A 24,476-nucleotide genomic window follows, 5' to 3' on the forward strand; every position below is an offset into this window, starting at 1 on the left:
AAGCACAGGATTCAGTGTTAGTGACATTGTTTCCAGGTTCACGGACCAGCTGGCGTGAATAACGTTCTGTGAGTTTATAGGCATCATTCTTGTGGCTTCCGCTCACCTCAGCTCCTGCCTTCTGCTTGGAAGGGGAGTGGGGCTCACACTTGAAGCTTGAAGGAATCCCATGTGTGAACATCTTGGATCATCTCTCATGGCCTCAGAGCCTAGGCTGAGGCGCTCTATTGGTCTTTGTTTTTATGTGTGGTCTCTTTAAATTGTTCTACCATTTAAATCATAGATACAAATGTTAATGACTCACTGTCTCTTTCTTTTTGTCTCCGGCATTGCTTGTGTCTGGCTGACAGAGCCGGGTGGCTCCTGAGTCATCTGGAGAGACCTGCCATTCATGCCTGGATCCTCTCCAAACCCCTCTCCGAGGTAAGAGGCTCCTGCTTCTCATCCTGGCTTCTCAGAGGAATCCAAATCCCAGGTCTAGCTCACAACAGCCCCCCCGCTACTGCCCCAAGAGAAGTAAGGAGATCCCTCCTAGCCCAGCACTTCCGGCCATGGCAACAAACGTCGCCCCCGATCTAGCTAATTCCTTCAGCAGTGTAGCACGGAAAAGCCTGGTCCATTAGAAGGATGAACTTGTCAATTAAAAAAGAGCAGGATAAAGCACATGTCTAAACATTTCGTCACAGAAACAGTCAGCAAATATTTAATGAGCGTCTACTAGGGACGAGCACTCTGTCAGGCATTGAGGTGACAGGCTAAGTCCCTGCTGTCATAAAGCTTAGAGGCCATGAAGCAAGATTGAAACACAAAGTCATAAACTACAACTCCCAGAGCAGTCTCGGGTCCTGGCCACGTGCGAATTTGGCGTGGTCCCTTGTGGTGGGCTCACTCCCGTCAGCAACTTCTGTAGACCTTGGGGCATATTGGAGCTAAGGGCTCCAAGGAAGGCGTGTAAGCACAGGGGGTTGAGAATGGGTGTATAGGGATGACCCCCCCTGCCAGAGTAAGGTATAGCCTCCGCCCCCTCTGGGCCTCCATTTCCCACAGTCCAGGGGTCCATGGCTGCCCCCTACCCTCCTCTGCTCCCCCAAGCCAAGAAATGGGGTCTTTGATAGACCCAGTTACAGAACTCTCTTCTTTCCTCCTCGCCAGCTTTGTCTAAGAAGCACAAAGACAGTAAACAGAGGGTGGGTGAACGGAGCGCGGAGGTTTTTCTGGGAATGAGAATTAAGATGGGAGTCAGGGTCTTTGGCCAATTCCCAAATGCAATGAGTTTATCACGGCCAGGGACAGCAAGTGTACAAAGCTCTTGGCAGTGACCTCTATTGATTTATGGGAGGTTCTGGTTTGTTTCCCCTGCTCTGAAGACAACCAGTCTTAAGGGAAATGTATATCCAGACTCTGCAAAGAGCCACTGGCAAAACCAGGAAGCCCCCACTGACAGAATTCCTCAGGGGCTAGAGAAAAAGTAGTTTGGGTCTTCTCTTTGCTTCTTTGCCTTTTCTTCTGTTCCCATCCTCCCCTCCTTCCCTTCCTCTCTGTCCTTTTCCTCTCCTTTCTTCCCTTTTCTCCTTCTTCATTTCTTTCCTCCCTCCCTCCTTCCCTCCCTCCCTCCCTTCCTCTCTCCCTCTCTCTCTTTCTCCTCCTCCTTATTCCTTCTCCCCCTCAAGAAGAGAGAGCTGAGTTGACTCTGAACAAGTAGAACTAGCAGGGTCCCCATCTGTCTTCCTGACACATGGGAGAGTGGGGACGGTTCTCCACAGCCTGAGCAACGGACTCTCTAGGGCCCTAAATCCTCCCGAACATCTTAGCTGCAGTTGTCAGCGTGGGGAGGGAATCACACCCTGTGGGAGCTGACAGCCATAGCACAGGGATGTTACCCTGACGAGACACTCCACCCGCATCTCCCTTTTTGGGTCTGGGCCTGGGATGGGAAGCTCTGCTCGCCTGGGATGCTAAGGAGGAAGCAACAACAGGAACCCAGAGGGTGCGAGCTACATGTGGGCGCTGGAGGGAGCAGGAAGTACAAGCTGTCTCAAAACCACACCTGCTTCAAATCAATGGTTTGCTATGACGGTCCTCATTTGGGAATCTCCTGTATTTTTAGGCAAAACACAGAGACCCTCACAAGCACGGGGGAGGGTCATCAGACAAGTACCTGGCGCCTTCAGCCCCAAGCATGCTGGAGCAGCTGACTTGCCTAAGAGCACCCTCGTGCCCTCCTCTTTGCAGTGGGTCCCTAAGACAGCGACCATCTCATTTCCCAGCTTTCGCATGTCCTCCTGGAGTGGGACACCACTCAGCTGGAGCATTGCGCAGCTTGCCGAGAGCCCTTCTTGTGATTTTTGAGTGTACTGTTTTTCTTTTTGCAGAGACATGGGCCTCATTGCTGCCCTCCACCCCCAGATTTCCTGGAACAACATCCAGACTTTAGGGACAGCTGGGTCCATTGTAATCCCTTGGAGGAAGGTGAGGTTGTAGGGTAGAAGGGGGTATTGTTGGGCAGGGAGGTGGAAGCAAGCCTGGGCTAGGCGCCAAAGGCTTGGATTCAGGTCCTGACTCTTGCCCCTCTCCGGCCCTGCCTATCACACAATTCAATGAGGATATTGAAGTGAAGGCACTATAGAAACTATATACATGTAACGTAATAACAACAATCAGCCTTCATGTTGTGGCCGTCCTTGCTAGGGAGGACATGGGGGTGAGCCCAAAGATGGCAGGATCGCTGGGTTGGGAGGTAGGTCGAAGCAGGGCCATAATTTGGTTGCTGTTGTGTGCTCTAAATCAGAGCTCCAAGTTAAACAACCCCATTTTATAGACGAGGATTCTGAACCTCTGAGAGGTTAAGGGATTGGTCCAAGTACAGAGCTAGGATTTGAACCCAGAACTGTGTGACCCTCCCCCCAAAGCTTGTACTCTTCCCTGGCATGTTGCTTTTCACCATCCTCAAGCTGGAGTTTTGGGGGGAGTCAGTGTTGCGTGACTGAGACAAGGGGTCCTCAGTGTGTCCTTGGCAGAAACATTAGGGGTCTCTGCTCGAGTCCTGAACTGAGTCATCCTGGTAGTAGATGAGCTGCCCTTTGGGACCCATTTACTACCTCTGCCATCGGTGATGGTGATGGCTGGGTCACTCAGGGCAACAGGTGTAGGCTTCTTACCTCACAGACCGTGTACAACTTGCCTCCCACGCCAGACCTGGCAAAACTCTGGGGTCTGACTGGGCTCTTGGGAAGCCGTAAGCAGCAGGTTTGTATCAAAGCAAGTCACCCAGGAGATCCCTTTCAAGAGACTCTCAAATATCATAAACCAGAGGTCTTTAGACCCCAGGCACAGTTAGCTGAGGGTTAGGGAAAATTAGCACTTGTTTCAACCTGGGTCCTGCAGGAGGACGCAAGATGGGACTGCACAGTGTTGAGAACATAACGAGAGGTCTAGATCAGCACCTGCTGAATAGACGTAGGCAGGACAACAGGAACGATGTCATGGCAGTGTGGACACCCACTTGTTGTCCTCATGGAGCAGCTTTGGATGACCTCCTAAGATCATGCGGATCTTAAATGAGAAGCCCCCATTTGGATGTCTTCATCCTTCCAAGCAGAACTCGGGGACACTTGATTCCATGTCATGCAGCATTCCAATCTTCAGAGAGCGTAAGAATATGTCCCCATTTGCCTTTACCCTGCAAAGCCTCTGCATCAACACGTTCAATGTAACTGACCAAAGGGCGCAGTCCCTTGAGGCTCTTCAATCCCTATTCTGAGCACAAGGGTAGCTTTCAAGATAGCTCTGTGTATTGCCTTTTACCTACCCAAATGCCATGGGCATTAACTCAGACTGGTGTTTTCCTTTTCCTCTTCAAGGTCATGGGGTTTTGTGCAGGCAAGCTATGCTCTGAAGCATCAACAAAGAAATTTTGGAATTTAGCTCTCTGGCGCCTTCTCTCTAGGAACTACTAGTTTGCGTGGTAATAAACAGAACCAGATCACAAACAACAGGTCTGTTCTTTTGGAGAATGCATCCCTCCCTCTGCTGTTCATCTCCCTAAAATAAAACCACCCACAGAACAAAATGAGTAACTCCTGGAGCTAGGGATGCTATGGCATTCTTTATTACACTATGTTGGGCATGGGAATTCTACCAGGAAACGCCCTCCAATCGAGGATTAATATCAGGAAACTTGGGCGCAGTCTTGTGATAGAGACACACAATGCCAGCACGGCCACCACCAGAGCAAAGGTGACCAGCCTCCAGCAGGCTGCGAAGGCTTCTACTTCTGAGTAATCTCGGACAAACATAGATGTGTACTCAATATAAAAGCTTTGCCTTTTAAACAAAGCACACGTTCAATGCCTTGCGTTCCTTAATCAAGTTGCTTTTAGTTGAGATAATAATAGAAACCCTTGACTAGAGGCTTCTTGTCTATTTAAAGGAGGTGGAGACTTGCTGGTATCTTTCTCATCTCTTTCATCACCCATCCCCACTTTGTGGCACTTTGATCATGCCATGCATGGACCATGGCCAAGTAGAGTTTCAGGAACCTAGATGGAGGTCTATTCCTATGTATCTGTATATTCCCAGAGCCTAGAACCCCTGGCTCTTAGTGGGTATTCCAAGTTTTGCTGAATTGGTATGTCGTAGGAATTTAATCTAACTGGCATTTATTGATCACCTACTATATGTGTTCCCCAAGGTTGTTTGGCAAGATTTTTCAAAGTGGAAAGCCAAGGGATAGATTGTCCTTCTATTTTCTAATGACAGGTGCAGCTGAGAGTGTTAATGATTCTGCACTGAGTTGTCAAGGAAATTTTTCAAAAAATTTGAACCACAGGCAGAACATTACTTTAGTGTTGCGGGGACTTATGGAAGGTAAAGAAGACCAAATTCTCATCAAAGAACTTTTAAGTTCAGAGGTGCTGGGAGGCCCAGAGGGGTCTCAGTGGGGCATTTTAGCAGCTCAGGTAGGAAAGGAGCCAGGGGTTGGGGGGAATGGGGGAGTGGGACTCAGACTGCTGGGAAGCCAACATAGGATCCTACAGGAACTGGAGCCAAAGGCTGGGTTGGTCTGCCTAGTTCAAGTGTCAGTCCATTTGATGGACATATTTCCAATCCAATCCAATCCCAATTAAGTGTTTTCTCAGGCCTGCTTTGTTTTGCTTGTGAAGAAGGGTATGCACTTAGATAAGCTCTGCCTGATGGCTAAGAGTCACGGAGGCCTCCCACTTCCTTTGCAATTTCCCTCACTATAGAATGTCACAGCTCACAGGTCAAGGTCTCCCAACTGGAATGGGAGAACGACCGTTCATGAAATGGATGGATGGGGAGATGGTTGAATGACTGAATGGGCCCAATGATACAATCCTGGGAACACCCGAGACTTTTTAAATTGAAGCCAGGCAGCCACTGTGCATCCAGCTGACTTCCATCTCCCTCCCGCAGCCTGCAGAAGCTCTGGGAAGAGGGGAAGGTCCTAAGAGGAAGCCTTGGGCTCTCAATAATTCCTGTGGTTTCATTCTCTCCTCCAAAAACCACCAGCAAAGCTTTAGATTACATGCTCTGAGATTCAGATCTCTCTTGCTCCAGCTCACCCTGCCCACCACCCTCCGGTACCCTCTCTTAGCTCAAAGCCTTCCATGCCTTGTTACCATTTCACAGTGAGAAAGTCTGAATTCCTCAGGATGACGCGTGAGGTCCCCAGCATTTGGCTCCTACATACTTTTCCTGCATTTTTCTCCCAAGAACTCCTTAGATGAGCAGACAATTGGGAGAATTATTTTTTGGTCTAGCTTGGAATTATAAGACCTTGGGAATACTAGAGCCATTCATTTTTGCGAATTCACACACATAAAGATGTAGCACTTTTTACTTATTCAAAAAAAAACTGTCGGGGCGCCTGGGTGGCTCAGTGGGTTAAGCCGCTGCCTTCGGCTCAGGTCATGATCTCAGGGTCCTGGGATCGAGTCCCGCATCGGGCTCTCTGCTCAGCAGGGAGCCTGCTTCCCTCTCTCTCTCTCTCTCTGCCTGCCTCTCTGTCTACTTGTGATTTCTCTCTGTCAAATAAATAAATAAAATCTTTAAAAAAAAAAACAAACAAACTGTCAGGCCATTAGCTCATCTGGTTTCTTAAAAACCCTTAGAGGGCTATACAGAAGCCATCATCCTCATTTTCTAGATAAGAAAACTAAGGCATGGAAGGTCAAGGTTCTTGCCCAGGACCACATAACAAGTGAGTGGCAATGCAGGTCGTCTGATGCCCCATGGTTGAGAAATAGAGAATTCAATCTATAGCGTAAAGAACTGAGTCCTTAAAAAAACAAACAAAAAAAAAATCATGGCCCATTTTCTTTTTTTCTCCCCTTACAAAGCTAAATCTGTGAAATTGGAACAACACAGCAAACAGCTGAGGGCTATGGTCACAGCCCACAGACCTTTATGGAAGATTTGGTCTTGGCCCAAATTTTCAAAAAAGCCAAATGGATCAGCAAAACACAAGTTGCAAATGTGGGGTCCGTGCTGATGGGGTGTCTCGGAAATATTTCCACAGGATGCAAACACAGGCAATTAACTTTGTAACAATGCATGCAGTCAGATAAAAAACAAAATCCTGGGAGAGAGCTGGCACCCCACCCCAGCCCCCATTTCAAAGGAACCCATAAATCTAGCTGGCCTATTCTGGCCTATTCTGCCCTGTTAGTAGGGCACACAGTCACAGACAGGTCTATGGCACTCTGAGCCCCCCAGTGAGGGGCTTCTGAGGAACCCTTATGACCATCTGAAGAAGCCACTCACAGCTCCTGATCCCATAAAGGAGGATTTCCAAGGGTTTGGGAGCCATTATTCCCACTTTGCAGATGGGCAGAATGAGGAAAGCAAGCTTAAAGCTTAAATGTGCTATCCTAGACAGAGCAGGTAGCAGAAGCAGTTTCAGAGCCTGCTTCTCGGCTGGACCCTTCTGTAGAGAAGGGAGGTTCCCCAGCTCTCAGTACGACAACCCGGCCCTCAACAGCTAACGATCCAGGGACAGTGTGGTCTGAGTAGCTGAGCAGCCCAGGGTCAGGAGATCTTAGTGCAAGTCTAGACTGGTCTTGGGCTGCTAAGGAATTTAAGCTCTTTTCTTTACCTGGAAGCTTTGGAATCACACCTATGTATCTGGGGTGGTCGGCTGTGTGGACCAGAAGGGGAAAGCAGTAGGAACATTGTGGCACCAGCTGACTTCTCCGTCTGTTCTGTAACCTCCAACCCTTATTCGGACTGATTCGCTACCACACCAAGAGAGAGCCCTTCTGACCTTCTCTCCCAAAGAAATGGAAGATTAACCCCTCCCAACCTGCTATCTTCTAACTTTCTGGGTTTCCTGAAGCATTTCAGTGATTTTCATGATATATGGTTTAGCACCAGGGTCTCAAGTGACAGGACTCAAACTCACATGTGGCCCCTTATTTCTTTATGGGTTGTGAGCTAAGAATGGTTTTTAAATTTTTAAATGGCTGAAAAAAATTAAAAAAGAACATTTCATGAAAAAGTATATGAAATTGAGCTTTCAGTAACTATAAATAAAGATTTTTTTTTTTTTTGGGAACACAGCCATATCCCCTCCCTTATACTGTTTATATTGTAATGTTGTTACAGTGTAGCTGTTTTTATATCACAGAACTGAGTAGTGGTGACACAGACCATATGACCCACAAAGCCTAAAATTTATACTGTCTTGCCCTTTACAGAAAAAGTTTAGTTTTTTAAAATTGAACCCTGGTGTGGTGTAAAAGGCAGGCTACAGAATCACCCTATTTGCATAATCATCCTGTACACATAAATTGAGGAGGAAAATACACTAAAATGGGCATTGTATCTATGTGCTAAATTACATGCGATTATTTGAATTTTTTCACCAAACATGTTAAACATAAAGGTATAAAAATATTAATTCACATTAGGAAAATAAAATAGTAAGCATTTATTCTATTTTAGTATAGGCCCAATCATTTTAGTTGTTGATGTGCTTTGTTTCACCTGGCCCCCTTTCCATCCCCATGTGTGGGGACCCTTGTACATTTGCTACACAAATGAGGAAAGGAAGACCTAGGGAGTTCAAGTAACTTGTCCAAGGTTACACTGCTAGTCAGAAACACATTGTATATGGCCCTTCTTTTCACTACACCTGTATTGTGCACCCCAATGTTCATAGCAGCAATGTCCACAATAGCCATACTGAGGAAGGAGCCGAGATGCCCTTCAACAGATGAATGGATAAAGAAGATGTAGTCCATATATACGATGGAATATCACTCAGCCATCAGAAAGGATGAATACCCAACATTTGCATCAACATGGATGGAACTGGAGGAGATTATGCTAAGTGAAATAAGTCAAGCAGAGAAAGATAATTATCAGATGGTTTCACTTATTTGTGGAATATAAGGAATAGCATAGAGGACATTAAGAGAAGGAAGGGAAAAATGAAGGGATGGGGAAATCAGAGGGGGAGATGAACCATGAGAGACCATGGACTCCAGGAAACAATCTGAGGGTTTTAGAAGGGAGAGGGATGGGGGGATGGGTTAGTCTGATAATGGGTATTAAGGAGGGCACACATTGCATGGAGCACTGGTTGTTATACACAAACAATGAATAATAGAACACTACATCAAAAACTAATGATGTGGGTTGCCTGGGTGGCTCAGTCGGTTAGGAGTCTGCCTTGGACTCAGGACATGATCCCAGGAGCCTGGGATCAAGCCCTGCATTGGACTCTCTGCTCAGTGGGGAGTCTGCTTCTCCCTCTCCCTCTGCCACTCCCCCTTCTAGTGCTCTCTCTCGCTCTCGCTCAAATAATTAAATAAAATCTTAAAAAAAAAACAAACAAAACAGAAAAATCATCAAAACACCAATGATGTACCATATGGTGACTGACATAACATAATAATAATAAAAAAAGAAGAACATTGTATGTTTATGGTGGAAACACACTTAAGAAACAAAAGGGAACAGGTTGAAATAAGTTTGCTTAGAAAGAGTGTTTTATTTGAATTCACAGGTACCGACCCTAACATAATGAGAAACTTAGAGAGTCTCTGAGTAGCCTCTCTGAGTCTACTCTGCCTCAGCAATGAGGTATCCTTTTTGTGGAAGTACCTGAAAAACCACAGAGCACTGTACTAATGAAGGCTGTTTATTCAGAAACTTGTCAAGGCACAACCTGCTGACTTCCTAAGATTTCCTATCCCATCTTTCTCAAACTAAAAACAATATAAATGTCAAGAAGAGAGGACTGGTTTACTAAACTATGGCACTTCCACACAATGGAATACTATGTAATAATTAAAGAACCAGGCGACAATCATCGTTACTGCTAGTGTGGACGCTGTAGCTCTGAGGCTGCTCAGGCAGGAGAACGTGAATGAGTAATGACGTGAGGTACTAGGGCCATCATCTGTGTCATCCTTGAGAACTGAGATTCTCAGTATAGAGAAAGGGGGTACAATATAAAAAGAAGAGGTTAAATAAAATCCCCTGTAATTTTTAATTTGAATAGAAAGTATAAGTAAGAACTTATGACGTATTTTTAATCACCACCAACAACCACTAATTTCCTAACTCTGTCCATTGAAAAGGTCTAGAGAGGATGACCAACCCAGGAACAATGAGTACTTCCAAGAGTTTAGATTATTGTCTCTAAGAACCATTTCCCACCAAGAGAAACTAGGGATCCTAGGAGAAATGGCTGATTCCAGGTCTGGGGTAAGGTCTGGAAGATCTTAGCTTCCTTGCTATTTGGATGAAATCAAAGGTTACCAGGGTCATGTAAAAAGGAGCCAATGATAGAGATGGCACAATCCAAGCACCAATAAAAATAATAAACAAAATGGACTAAAGCACACCAAATGTGTTTAAACCTATGAGTTTACAAAGATACTAAAAACAAAACAGAAAACCCTGTTTGGTCATTGGAAAATGATAGTAAACTACTCATTATTTTGAAAACTAAAAAATAAAGGGAAAAAAGCAAACACTTATCCTATCTTTCCTATATAAATTGTATTATTGGATGTTCTAATAGGAGATATATTTGATTATTTGTAGTTCAGCTAATAAATGAAGTAATTAACTAATGGATCTAAACAATAAACAACAACAGCTGCTAAAAATCACTAAAAAAGAAAACTATACCTTATGTGCCTTCTGACAAGAGAGTACAACATGGTTTATGAAGCAGTTTTGCCCACAGACATCAAATGTAAATCCAACTAAATATCTAAATCAAACTAATTTGTAGGAAATACGGAGGATAGAAGGACATGTTAAACAGCACCACAGGGCTGCCATAAAAGAAAAAAAAAATCCAGGCTGTGGGAATCTCTACAGGTCAAAAAATACAATTTCTTCATGAAACAAAGTGCAAGGGGGCAGGGAGGGGAGTAGAGGGATATAAAAGAAAACTATAGATTAAAAGGCACATGAAAGACATGTCAATATACTGCAATGTGTGGGCCTGATTTGGATTCTGATTTTTATTTATTTTTAAAAATATTTTATTTATTTATTTGAGAGAGAGAGAGAGAAAGAGAGAGAAAGAGAGAGAGAGAGAGAGAGAGAGAGAGCACACAAGCAGGGCAAGTGGCAGGCAGAGGGAGAAGCAGACTCTTGTTGAGCAGGGAGCCCAACATGGAGCTCAATCCCAGGACCCTGGGATCATGACCTGAGCTGAACGCAGAAGCTTAACTGACTGAGCCACCCAGGTGCCCCTGGATTCTGATTTTAAATTAAAGGTTAAAAAATGGCATTTATACCACCGCCATAAATTTGAACATTTGCATATAACATATATATGTTATAAAGAAAGTGTTGCTAATTTTTAAGGTGCGATAGTGGTGTTAGTAAGGCTACATACTAGGTATTCACAGGTGAAATGATGTAATGTCCCAGAGTTGCTTTAAAATAACCTAACGGTAACTGAAAAGGTAGGTGGGGACACAGGTAAAGTGAGGTCAGTCCTATACTGATGATTGTTCAGGCTGGATGAAGGCCCGTAAAGGTGTGTTGTTCTGCTCTTTCTACCTTATCACATGTTTACATGTTCCCATAATAAAAGATTAAGTAAATCCTTCCTCCCAACATCTGGTTCATGTACTGGTTCTGACTAATATCTCAGGTCTTATATTTTATGAATAATGGAGAACTGAGCTGTGTGTTTCAGATCATTCATCTGAGGGGCCTCTCCATTACTCAAGGAGCTCCTTCATTACTCAAGGAGCTCCTCCATCACCCAAGGAGCTCCTCCATCACCCAAGGAGCTCCTCCATTACCCAAGGAGCTCCTTCATTACCCAAGGAGCTCCTTCATTACTCAAGGAGCTTCTCCATCACCCAAGGAGCTCCTCCATCACCCCTGGAAGTTCTCCATCACTTTCCTCACCAGAATACATCAGTATGTGCTTGGGAGCATATATACAGACACATACAAAAAAAGATTTCTCATGATTTAAATATTTTGCTTTGAAGCTGCAAAGAGTGTGAGAGGGTTGAGTTTTCATAAAGTAACAACATGGAACTCTATAGAACCAAATCTGCCTGGCACCGGCATTCAGTGGAGCTCACGGCCAGGGGAAAGGAAAGACAGTTATGGTGTTGAGCTTGGGCGGTGCTTCCATTTTGAAGTTCTGAGTGAAGAACCAGGCAGATCCGGATGACAAGGGACCTTGGTTCTCTTCCCATGCTATTATTTGCATCAGTGCCACTGAGTTTCCTAAATTGGATAATAATGTCTGTAAGAAAGCAATCTATGCCAATTCTCCATTTGGGAACCCCACAGGTGAGAGAAATGAAGAGGGTTGAAGAGACAAGAGTGAACCTTTAAGCCCCATCGCCCCAGGTGTAGGATGGGTGAGCGGGAATCACAGTTAGGGCCCAGAAAGTAGACAACGGACCGGATGGTTATCTTTAGAAATGGTACCTCTCAGCCCTCAAGGTAACGTGTGTTGTTTAGAGTGACTTACGTGGCTTCTGCTTCTTTTGCCAGTCTCCCCAGCATCTATGCCCAATTGTAGCATCCAGGCTTAGGAGTCCCTCCCATGGGCTTCCTTTAACCTTAAACCTTAAACCTGAGACTCACCCCAGTTCTCCCACAGGTATAATTCCCTGTTCTTTTGTGTTTCTCCCCAATAAGCCTGTAACCTCCTTGAGGGCAGGGGTTCCTTCCTTCTTAGTGGTATCTCATCACATAGCACAGGGCCTGGGATATAGAGGTGGCCCCCAAAGAGTAAATGCAGAGTTGAACATCACTATGGAATTATAGTAGGTAGTGGTTATGAGCTGGGCTTCACGGTGAGATGAGACTCACGGCCCTGCCCGCTCCCTATACCCACTTTGCTGATATGATGTTATGGTTTCTTGATTCTACTACTGATTTATTTCAGAACCTCATATTTTGTAAAACACTTTGAGATTCTCCTGGAAGGGATAACACCTATAATTAAATGTCTATCTCTCTGCAACAATGTAACTGATCCAGGAAGACAATACTAGGAAGAATTTCACTATCCACTTACCTGGAATGGTTTCCCCTGATGGCCTTACAATAATAAAACCTGAAATTCTAGCTACACACAATGCCTTGGACCTCTATGAAAGGGTGAGGTGGTGGAGTGGACAAATGAACACTTTTTGGAACTGATGGAGTAGATAAGCAAACCTGGGCATCTTCGAATGTGTATCTCCCTCCATCTTTGACGTTTTGACTGGTTATCTCGTAGCTGTGAGAATCCAGGTTGATCGCACTTGGGGCTCCTGGAGCCAGGAACTCTTGCCAGATTTCTTCTACCCTCTTGGCCACATCCTGGAGGGGTTGTTTCTTCAGGTCTTGGACAGCCAACCAGAACCTGGGAAACATAATGAAAGTCATTTCCAGGGCGCTCAGCCTCTGGACTCTACTGGATCTGGTCCCAGAACACACAGCCCATAAAACCCATTCTGCTGCATCCCCAGCCTTCCCTGCTGCCACTGCCTAAGAGCAAAGATGGTAGGGACTGCTGGAAATTTACAGGGTGCTACATTATTGTGGAGAATTGAAAGGAAGTGCCCATTGAGAAATCATCGTATTTCTGGTTACCAACAGGTTTCTTTCCCTTTATAGCAAGGTTTCTCAAGCTCTGCACTATTTCCACGTTGGGCTCAGTGACTCTCTTTTGTGAGGGCTGCCCTGTGCATTGTAAGATGTTGAACAGCATGCCTGGCCTCTAGCCACCAGATGCCAATGGGGACCCCTCCCCAAGTTGTGACAACCCAAAATGTTTCTAGGTATTACCGAATGTCCCCTCGGAGGTGAGATCCCCTCCTGGTTGAGAGCCAGTGCTCTCCACAGGTGCCCTGACACAGAGAGTATGAATTCATTTGTCATATCTGATTGGGATCAGTTTGCAGCATCAAAATGAAGGAAATCACAGAGGCAGAGAGAAGCTTGGAATCGTAACGAATATCTGAGCCGGAAGGACCCAGCTATTCATGTTGCTGAGGGAAAAGCAGCCAGTTTGCAAGGTCGGTGTCCAGCATGATGCTTAGCATATAGTAGGTGCTCAATAAATGACTGTTGGCTTGAAGATGGGCTCCTGAGGAATGAAGCTGGAGAGGCACACATGGACAACCTCTATGCCAAAAGATTCTCCAGAGAACACTGGAGAGAAAAACCTCTAGCTCACTTCCATATGTGCCTTTCATGAATTCCTCAGCATCAGCATGGCAGCGGCTGTTGGAAGAGCTGGGTGTGAGCTCTTTTCTGCTGAGGGCAGCAGCAAACAGGGCTAAGCTTGGACAACAGCTCCCTGGTCCTGAGGATGATTCCCGAGGCAGCCCTGGGGAGGACTTGCAGCAAGACCCAGATCTGGGTAGCACACTTTATGCCTTGTGAACAAGACAGGCCAGTGTCCCCATCAATGAGACATGAGGACAGGCCCCAGGCTATGTGGTTCCCACAGCCATAGCATTCACACGTACGCCAGTCAATGAAAGGGCAGGGACAAGAGAAGCTGGACCACAACACGGTGGAAAGTGCATTCAATCTGTCATCGAATTGCACCCAAAGTAAGACATACTTGTTTTTCCCTTTTCCTTTTCTTTCTTTCTTTTTAAAGGTTAAGCATGTTTTTCTGTTGCTGTTCTTAGAATTGTCTTTGGAGCCAAGTGCATGGCCCAAAGGCGCCACTCAGTGGCCAACTGTGGTAATACAGCTCCATGTCCACCAGGAGAGAGGTGTGTGTGCCAGGGCTTCTGGACTCCCAACTCTTGTCCTGCTTTGCCATTTGGGATTCTAACAATCTATTTAAAGAAAATCCTCATGATTCCTTTGTTGGTCCTGAACAGCCAGAGTCCAGGAAGTAGATTTAATGACCTAACTTGACCAGAAGACCAGGAAACACAGTTCAGTCCTCATCTTGCTATGTGCTGTCTTGGAATTGTGCATTTCTGGGCATCGCTTCCCCCATCTGTAAAATGGGTACGAAGTGGGTGGCAGGACATGTGATGTGGGTCTCAAGAAGTTCCCATCCAGGTGTAACGGAAATGCTTTCAGTTCCCGTGGGTGCGAGCCGTGGGGAGGTCAAAGGGGACGGCCACATGGTCAATACCGGGCTTCCTCCTTGGGTGGCTGGGCATTCTCTCTGTGGGGAGTGGGGTTCTTCCACCTCCCAACCCCATGCTTCAGGGTCCTTAGGCCTCTCCATCCCACCCTCGAGGTCTGCTGTGGAATGAAGGAGGTGGCCAGGACACAAAGATGAACATGGCCATCTGGTGATGTCTTTGTCAGAAAGGCAGGGTGTGATGCGCAGGTGAGAATTGGGAAACCCAGCTCTGAAGAAGCAAGCTGCTGTGGGTTTTTCAAAGGATTGGTAGGAGCGCTCGTGGGCAACTCACCAAAGATGGAGTCAGTGAGTCTTTGGCAGCCACGTGCTGGGGTGACGCGAGAAGGGCCCTCCCCCAGGGAGTCGCCTCTGGGCTGAGTCCCCCGGGGGCTGGAAGAAACTCCTCTGGGCCAGCATCCTTCCCAAGCCTACCCAGCCCTGCAGTTTCTCACACACATGGATGGCTCCTAGGCAATTTCCTGCTCCCTCAATCAATGTCATGTGCGGGTCACCTTCTGTCACTTTCTGTCCCTTGTTTCGGGCTGCTCTGAGGAGAAGCTCTCAAGCTCCGGGAAGGCCCTGAGGACGCAGCAGCTTCTGAGCTCTGCAGGCTCCTGCGGTTCCCAAGGCCTCAGAGTCCCTTCGGCAGAATGATCTGGGAGCCGCAGTCGCGCCCTTCACTCGGCAGGGTGTAAAGAAAGTCTGAAGTGTGTGTCAATGGAGATTCCAGAATCCAAGGTAACAAACTTGTACATAAAAATTAAAAGGTTCCCTTTGTCACAAACCAAGAATTTCCAAAATAAAAGTACAAGAAGAAACCACAGGCCTGCTCGAAGACGAGGAGGAGATGGCATTTCCCAGACAGCCGTCTTTCCTCCCTGCCCTCACAGGGACCCTCTCTGCCTTCTGTCTGCCTTGCAGATGACCTGCCTTATCCTTCTCAGGTGACAGCAAAAATGCTGTCACAACAGCATCCTGACATCCTGTATGTGTTTACCATCACCGGCTTCGAAGAACCTTTGTGTCAATTTGAAATTCAGAGCAGGCTCCGGTTTGCATTTGCCATCTGTGAGCCCACTGGCCTGAGGCGGGAGCGCCGCGCTTCGAGCCCCTGGGCCCCAGTGGCCCAGCCACACGCCCCTCTCCGGGGCCACGGAACTCCCCGCCACACACCCCGGGGCGGGCTCGAGGCCCGTGGAGGCTGGGGCAGCTTCTGCCTCCTTGAAAGCCTGCAGGTACGGGTACGGCTCCTCCTTGAGGACGCCAGCGAGAGTGGGGGGACAATGGCAGCAGCGGCATCAAACCCGCCCATCCTGCACTAAGCCTCTGTGGCTTGCAGCAGAAGGGCTGTCATGACTGGCAGGCCACAAGGACTTGCTGGTATCAGGGAGACCATCTGTCCTGCTCCGCTGGAGTCGTCAGAGCGAGGGGAGGCAGCCTGCGCCGGCTTGGGGTGTGCGATGGCTCAGGAATGCAGGCCTGGCACGGGCCTGGGTAGGGAGGCCATGGGAGCTCTGACGCCCCAGGGCCCAGCAGCAGCCGTAGTGGGGGGGGGGGGGGTTCCAGGGCCGGGTGGTCCCCGGACTGCCCCGGGTGGCCTCCTCTGTCCCCCGGACCTCAGTGCTGGCAGGGAGTGGGATTTTCTCCTGGAGGCTGGCTGGTAGCAGGAACAGCACACAGCCACTGTCCCTCTCTTGCCAGGGCTTCTGGGCAGCCCCTCAGTTCTTATCTTCCCTATTTTTTTTCATAAACTAGGATTTTCACGGCTTGGAAAAAATCTAGCTTTTAGTTCATTTCCAGAGAAAAAGCAAACTCGATGCTGAAGGAAGGCTTTCTGTGCCCTCTGCTGGTCAGCAGAGACTCAGGAAGGACAGAGGCACTTGACTGGGTCCCTGGTGGGGCGGAAATCCTCCCGGGGGGGCTACCGCGGCCACCAGCCCCAGCCCCGCGGCCGCTGAGTTCCGTTCCTTCCAGGGGCAGTGGCTGAAGTGCCACAGATTGTCACGGCGGCGCGTGAGCCACCTCTGCTCCGCTTAATCATGTGTTTGGTTAGTGGTGAGTCCTGCTGGGCCTCATGAACCTTCCCAGGTCCTCCCAGGACCCGGGGCAACTCTCGGAGCCGGGAGCTCTCCAAGCAAACCCGGCGGCTCCCCTGTGCTCTCTTTAATTGCTTCTCCCTTCAGCTGACACTGTGTGGAACTGGGATAATCAATCTGCAGGTTAGAAGAACAACCACGTTCTCTCAGGAGACGTTACAGCTCATAAAAAATGTACGGGCAACACTCTTTGCTGTGGGTTTTGAGTTTTAACTCGTGCCCTGCCGTGCAGAAGGGGGTGTCGCGCCAGGGAGGGAGCAAGATGGGCATAGGGGCGATGGGGACGGGGGCAGAGGTGGACAAGGGACTCCTGTCACCATTCTGGGAAAGCACACAGAGAAGGGAGGACGAGGTCGGATAAGGCACTCGACGTGCCTGCTTCTCGCCTTCTGGGTGACAGCCCGTGGCATTGTACAGGCACCCAGCAAACAGTTACCTTGGGGCCCCAGGCCATCAGAATGGAGCCCTGGGCTCAGCTCGGGGTGCCACAGAGAGCACGGGTTCTCACGCCCTGCAAGGCACTGGGCCCCCGAAGATGAGGCTCCTCCCTTCTCAGCTCACCATGAAGGGGGACTTGAACTTATGTCCTATTATCACAGATACCTTCCCTTAAAGGATCCAGGGTGATGCTTTGCTGTTGTGAGAGTGACTTCTACATCTCTTTGGGGCTCCTCTGGGCTGCCCTCTAAAGCTCTGGTACATGTTCAACCACTGGGCTACTCCACCAGGGCCGTGCAAAAATGTCACCGTCTAAGTACCCCTTTTGCTCTTAGAGCGATGCAAGGGCGTCTGGGAGGACAAGACGGAGATGCCCTTTGTAATGGATGCGGTTGAGTTCTGGTTGGTATCTTTTTTTCCATCCACGAATGCCAGTTGCCTGGGCTGCTGATCCGTCCTGGGGAGAAGGGATAATTCCCAGCGTGCCCAAAGCCAACAGACGAGCAGGACCCCTGGGTTTTGCCACGTTCTTCAGCTCCAGGGGGTACCATTCACAGGGACCTTGCTGGAGGCCCATCTGTGGGGTGCTGGTGGCCGCCCTGCTCAAGGGAGTCCTTGGGCCTGGGTCACGGTGGCTGCTAAGCCACTCTCTGTGCCTGGAGGACTGAATGCAAAGGGGAAGGGAGAAACCACCTGGTTAGGGATGATCAAAGAGTCCTAAGTAGTTGTGTGGTTTCAAACCGAACTTTCCCCCACGTATCCAATTATGCCGAATATCATAAAAGTGGAACTTGGGTCCCCAGAGAGGATTTTATAAGCTCGTGGGCTGTACTTTTTTTATCTCTGCTGTTCTATTTTCTTTATCCTCTCTCCTGTCATGGATCAGAGGGGTCCCTCTCCAAGTGTGGATTTACGCATTCATGCTGGAGGTGTAGATGAGTCACTGGCAGACTCGCGAGTGCCCCTCCCCCACGCCTCTTTCACCCAAGATTGAGTGTAGCCTCCTGCCACAGGAGGAAGGAGCTGGTGGAGGCATGGGGGGCCGGGGGGGGTGGCGAGGGGGGGATGGCAGGATGAGGTGCCCAACACCTGCCAGGGACAGAGTCCTCCCTGCCCTACTAGCCTTACACGTAATGCATTTTCGCCGCACACGTGTGGCTCTGGCTGCACTCAGACTGGGCGCGGAGGAGGGGCTGAGCCAGCAGATGCTCCGGCTCAGAATGACCCTCAAAATGACCAGGACCCCGTTTCTGTAATGGTGCAGGTGGCAGAGGGTCATAAGGCTAAGCATAGTCTGAGAAATAACCAGGTGAAGGAAGCCTCTAGACCGCTCTAGACCGCTTTCTTTTGGGGGGGAGGGTCCCACAGGGAGCAGAGATAAAAAGGAGAAATTGGAAAGACTCCTCACGGGGGTCTTTGGGCTCCGTGTGCGTCCCAGGGCTGAGCCTGTGCACGGAGAGGCCGCGGAATACAGTACTTGGGACCAGGGGGCGTGGCTTCCGAAACCCCACCCTCCTCCTCCAAGAGCCCCCCGGGGAGGGAGGCTGGTCTGAACACCGCCCTAAGGGAGAGTTGGAGAGCCCAGGCCTTCTGTTACAAATGCCTGCCTAGGAATTGAAGCGGAGCTCTCAGGTGTGTTCGGGACAGTGCCTCTGCGTCAGAAAAGAACTCCTGTGTCTCGACGGGGCCTCAGGTGTGCAGCCTTATCTGCTGTACGGTAGCCTCCGGGTTGCCTAGAAAGGCATCGGGTGCATATGGTTAACCAGGACCCACACATCCTGCTGGAGCGGTGTGATGAGGGAGAGCCCACGGCCAAGCCGTAGCTGGTAGGGTCTTCTCGCTGAGAACTCTCTCTCTCTTTCTAGTTTGTCTATCGGTATCCTGTGTTTTCTTCCAAGTCCAGCTTATGACTGGCTACTCTGGCTCACATCCATCCCTCCCTTTAAAAAACATTTCCAAAACAGTTCCTAGAGTTTATACTCATTGATAGTCATTTAACGATGTAATCGTGTCTTGTGTTTTTTTCCTCAAGGGCCTACAAGATCACTGGAGACAAGATCATGCCGTTTGCCTTTCTTGCATCCCTCGGCCGACTCCTGCGGAACTTGATGCAGCCTCTGTGTGGGATAAACCGCGCTTGACTGATGAATGGGACCGATGTGGTCCCTGCTGCCAAAGAAATAACATGGTCTTTGCACGGTAACACCGGAGCGGACAGTCCTTTGCTCACAGCATATGCTCTGACTTTTTAAAGTTAAAAAACGTTTAAAAATGGAATAAAACCACCCTTTCTGAAAAAGGCACCACTGGACAATGGGAATTAACCTCGCATGCAAAAAAAGAACCTGATGTCAGGAAAAAGGTCCTGAGCTTTCCATCTGAGAAGTCACCAGTTAGCTCGGATCACACGGGGGCTCAGGCCCATAAGTCTCTGTTGATTCGAATACAACGGAAACCTGAATAAACCACAAGTTCCCCAGCCTTTCATGACAACGGACCCTCTCCCTCTGAATGCTTTCCCTTTCCTCTCTCTCTCAATGGACCTCCTGTTTTGAAGGTTTTGTTTTTTTCGTCTACTGAACAGTAATTATTAATACATCAGTGCATTTCCCCCATCTTGATTAGCTGGAGACCAAGAGTGATGATCAGGTGTTCTCATTGGCAGCAGGTGACCAGAGCGACCGTGACACGGTGTTGATTGAACCCCCTCCCCCCAAAAGGAAAAGCATGTTTTTGTTAGCTTTTACGGATATGTCTCCAGATATTGAACCGTATATACTCTGGCTTTTTGAAATTCTGAAATGAGCTCAGGGATCCCTCTTTTTTCCTAGTTAGCTTGTCAAGTGTTGGGGACCCCTGCCCGAGAAGTTTTGAAGGAGAGGGTCTCTGAGCTACCTTTCCACTCCGCAGCTCCCTGGTTCTCTGTCATCAGACCCACTGGATCATTTGCTTATCATGGGAGACATGTTTCCAACAACTTGAACAACTGTCAACTGACTTATGGGACAGAAAATGCTGGTCTGGGGAAGTGGTTATGTGGGGATGCCAGAGCTGGGCATCAAGTTCATCCTCCATTTCTGTCTCGGCCAGATTAGTGGGGGTGTGAGCTTTATTGAGAAAGGGAGGCGGAAGGGGAGACTGGATGTGCGCACCCCACACACACTCCGCACACGGAGGCAGCCTTGGAGAGGGTTACCTGAGGTTTTCGGAGCTGAACTCGGACTCCAGGAATCTCCGGAACTGGTCCTGCCCGACCTGGTCCTTTAAAACCTCGTCGAAAGAGAAGCCCCACCTCTTGACTCGCTGCTGGCTGGGCTCTTTGCTTTTGGGGAGAACAAAGGTTTTAAAAAATGATCAGTGCTAAGCAAAAAACAAAAAAACAAAAAAAACTGTGTCTTATTCCTTCTACCAACTCAAATCTATTTTGCTGCCGCATGCCGAAGGGCTAGGTCTCAGATTTAAGTGATGGATTCGATAAAACCTGCACAAACTCCAGGTGCAGACTCGGCACAGCCTCGGCCAACAGTAAAGTGTCTCTTTAGACAAGGCATTTCAAAGGGGCCACATTCAGGCGAGGGTCCCCTGGAGACCTGCCAAGTGGCTGCTGTCTGCAGGGAAGGAAACAACCCCGTTCACTTGGCTTCCCTGGACCCTGCCTGTCCACTACAGCCCAACTCTGGACTCCACCGCTTCTCGTCTTGCTTAGATCCGAGTGGCATCCGAGCGGTCAGAAGCGCATCAGCTCCTCCAGGATGAACCCTACCACTTGCGTACAGGCAGACTGTTGCATCCACTGAACCACCATCTGGTCAGCCTCTCCGATGTTCTGGGCATTGTTCTGAGCATCTTATCTCTGCTAACTCACTGGGTCCTCACAACTGCTCTGTAAAACAATGTACTAATATTGATCTCATTTTACAGATAGGGAAACTGAGGCCTGTGATTGCCTGCCCAGAGACACACTGGGAATTGGTGGAGTCAAGACAAGTCCAGGCAAATGTGGCTCCAGAGTGCAGCCCTTAGCCTGACTGTGCTGTCCCACACCTATGTGACCCTCCTCAGACCAAAGCAGGGGTCGGTCTTATCCTTTGGCTCTGGGAGGATGAGACTAGTTCCTTCAGCTCTGCCTTTCCATTTGCAGTTCATTTGTGTCCTTATTCTCCTGACCTTTCGAGTAGCCTTGGGTCTAGGTCACGAGCCGCACGCCATAACCTCCATATGCAAAGAGCGGTCTGGGGACCAGCAGCGGACTCTTACACTCTGTCTCAGACATGAGGAATCAGAAACACAGCCACTGAGATCCCTGGGTGAGTTAAATGCTCACTAGACTTTGAGGAGCATGGGTCTGACAATACTTATTTTCCCTCTTTTTAAAAAACGGACACAAATTTCTTATTATCTCTAACAGGCATTAAGTGAATAAAATCATGGAGTCAATATATTCTCGTATTTGTCTTAGACAATGACAGTGAGGAGGGGGAAGAGGGCGTATGTGTTCAAAGGTTTGGAAAAACAAATAGGTCCAGCCAAGTGTTGCCCAATGGAAGTTTCTGCTATGATAGGAGTATTCTGTATCTCTTCCCTCTGTCTGGAAGCCCCTAGACCTGTGTGGCTCTTGAGCATTTGAAATATGGCTAGTGCGACCGAGGAACTGATTTTTATTCTTATTTTTTTTCACTTATTTTTTTTTTACTATGTTATGTTAGTCACCATACAGTACATTATTAGTTTTTGATGTAGTGTTCCATGATTCATTGTTTGCGTATAACACCCAGTGCTCTGTGCAATCCATGCCCTCCTTAATAACCATCACTGGGCTAACCTATCTCCACTCCCCTCCCCTCTGAAACCCTCAGTTTGTTTCTCGGAGTCCATAGTCTCTCAAGGTTCACCTCCCCCTCTGATTCCCCTCCCCCTTAATTTTTCCCTTCCTTCTCCCAATGTCCTCTGTGTTATTCCTTGTGCTCCACAAGTAAATGAAACCATATGGTAATTGACTTTCTCTGCTTGACTTATTTCACTTAGTATAATCTCCTCCCCTCCCATCCATATTGATGGAAAAGTTGGGTATTCATCCTTTCTGATGGCTGAGTAATATTCCGTTGTATATATACCATATCTTCTTTATCCATTCGTCTGTTGAAGGACCTCTCGGCTCCTTCCACAGTCTGGCTATCATGGACATTCGCTTACACTGTACATAATGATTTTTAAATTTTATTTCATTTTAAATCATGAAAGTTTGTCTGTTTGTCTGTCTGACAAACTAGTCCCTCACTGCCAGAACTTCTGATTTAATCGTCCTAGGGAGGGGACTGGCCATTGTTTTTCTTGTTGTTTGTTTTTTAGTAAACTCTCCAGGTGGTTCTTTTTTTTTTTTTTTTTTCATTTTATTTATTTTTTCAGTGTAACAGTATTCATTCTTTTTGCACAACACCCAGTGCTCCATGCAAAACGTGCCCTCCCCATTACCCACCACCTGTTCCCCCAACCTCCCACCCCTGACCCTTCAAAACCCTCAGGTTGCCCCAACCTCCCACCCCTGACCCTTCAAAACCCTCAGGTTGTTTTTCAGAGTCCATAGTCTCTTATGGTTCGCCTCCCCTCCCCAATGTCCATAGCCCGCTCCCCCTCTCCCAATCCCACCTCCCCCCAGCAACCCCCAGTTTGTTTTGTGAGATTAAGAGTCATTTATGGTTTGTCTCCCTCCCAATCCCATCTTGTTTCATTTACTCTTCTCCTATCCCCCTACCCCCCCCATGTTGCTTCTCCATGTCCTCACATCAGGGAGATCATATGATAGTTGTCTTTCTCCGATTGACTTATTTCACTAAGCATGATAAGCTCTAGTTCCATCCACGTCGTCGCAAATGGCATGATTTCATTTCTTTTGATGGCTGCATAGTATTCCATTGTGTATATATACCACCTCTTCTTTATCCATTCATCTGTTGATGGACATCTAGGTTCTTTCCATAGTCTGGCTATTGTAGACATTGCTGCTATAAACATTCGGGTACACGTGCCCCTTCAGATCACTATGTTTGTATCTTTAGGGTAAATACCCAGTAGTGCAATTGCTGGGTCATAGGGTAGTTCTATTTTCAACATTTTGAGGAACCTCCATGCTGTTTTCCAGAGTGGTTGCACCAGCTTGCATTCCCACCAACAGTGGAGGAGGGTTCCCCTTTCTCCACATCCTCGCCAGCATCTGTCATTTCCTGACTTGTTAATTTTAGCCATTCTGACTGGTGTGAGGTGATATCTCATTGTGGTTTTGATTTGTATTTCCCTGATGCCGAGTGACGTGGAGCACTTTTTCATGTGTCTGTTGGCCATCTGGATGTCTTCTTTGCAGAAATGTCTGTTCATGTCCTCTGCCCATTTCTTGATTGGATTGTTTGTTCTTTGGGTGTTGAGTTTGCTAAGTTCCTTATAGATTTTGGATACTAGCCCTTTATCTGATATGTCGTTTGCAAATATCTTCTCCCATTCTGTCAGTTGTCTTTTGGTTTTGTGAACTGTTTCCTTTGCTGTGCAAAAGCTTTTGATCTTGATGAAATCCCAATAGTTCATTTTTGCCCTTGCTTCCCTTGCCTTTGCCGTTGTTCCTAGGAAGATGTTGCTGCGGCTGAGGTCGAAGAGGTTGCTGCCTGCGTTCTCCTCAAGGATTTTGATGGATTCCTTTCTCACATTGAGGTCCTTCATCCATTTGGAGTCTATTTTCCTGTGTGGTGTAAGGAAGTGGTCCAATTTCATTTTTCTGCATGTGGCTGTCCAATTTTCCCAGCACCATTTATTGAAGAGGCTGTCTTTTTTCCATTGGACATTCTTTCCTGCTTTGTCGAAGATTAGTTGACCATAGAGTTGAGGGTCGATTTCTGGGCTCTCTATTCTGTTCCACTGATCTATGTGTCTGTGTTTGTGCCAGTACCATGCTGTCTTGATGATGACAGCTTTGTAATAGAGCTTGAAGTCCGGAATTGTGATGCCACCAACTTTGGCTTTGTTCTTCAATATTCCTTTGGCTATTCGAGGTCTTTTCTGGTTCCATATAAATTTTAAGATTATTTGTTCCATTTCTTTGAAAAAAATGGATGGTATTTTGATAGGGATTGCATTAAATGTGTAGATTGCTTTAGGTAGCATAGACATTTTCACAATATTTATTCTTCCAATCCAGGAGCATGGAACATTTTTCCATTTTTTTGTGTCTTCCTCAATTTCTTTCATGAGTACTTTATAATTTTCTGTGTATAGATTCTTAGTCTCTTTGGTTAGGTTTATTCCTAGGTATCTTATAGTTTTGGGTACAATTGTGAATGGGATTGACTCCT

General features: G+C 47.6%; 1 protein-coding gene across 6 annotated transcripts in view; it reads right to left on the reverse strand.

Moving 5' to 3' along the window:
* The window catches only part of RGS6 (regulator of G protein signaling 6), a 591,498-nt gene that overhangs the window by 31,267 nt on the left and 535,755 nt on the right, over positions 1–24,476 (reverse strand). For all 6 annotated transcript variants that reach the window (XM_046008147.1, XM_046008148.1, XM_046008149.1 and 3 more), the window contains exons 14-15: positions 20,336–20,461; positions 12,685–12,871 (exon numbers count right to left, since the gene is read on the reverse strand). In XM_046008147.1, the coding sequence (XP_045864103.1) occupies positions 12,685–12,871; positions 20,336–20,461 (313 nt within the window). The remainder of the gene's footprint in view (positions 1–12,684; positions 12,872–20,335; positions 20,462–24,476) is intronic.

Source organism: Meles meles, chromosome 6, assembly GCF_922984935.1.
Source record: "Meles meles chromosome 6, mMelMel3.1 paternal haplotype, whole genome shotgun sequence".
Lineage (NCBI taxonomy): Eukaryota > Metazoa > Chordata > Mammalia > Carnivora > Mustelidae > Meles > Meles meles.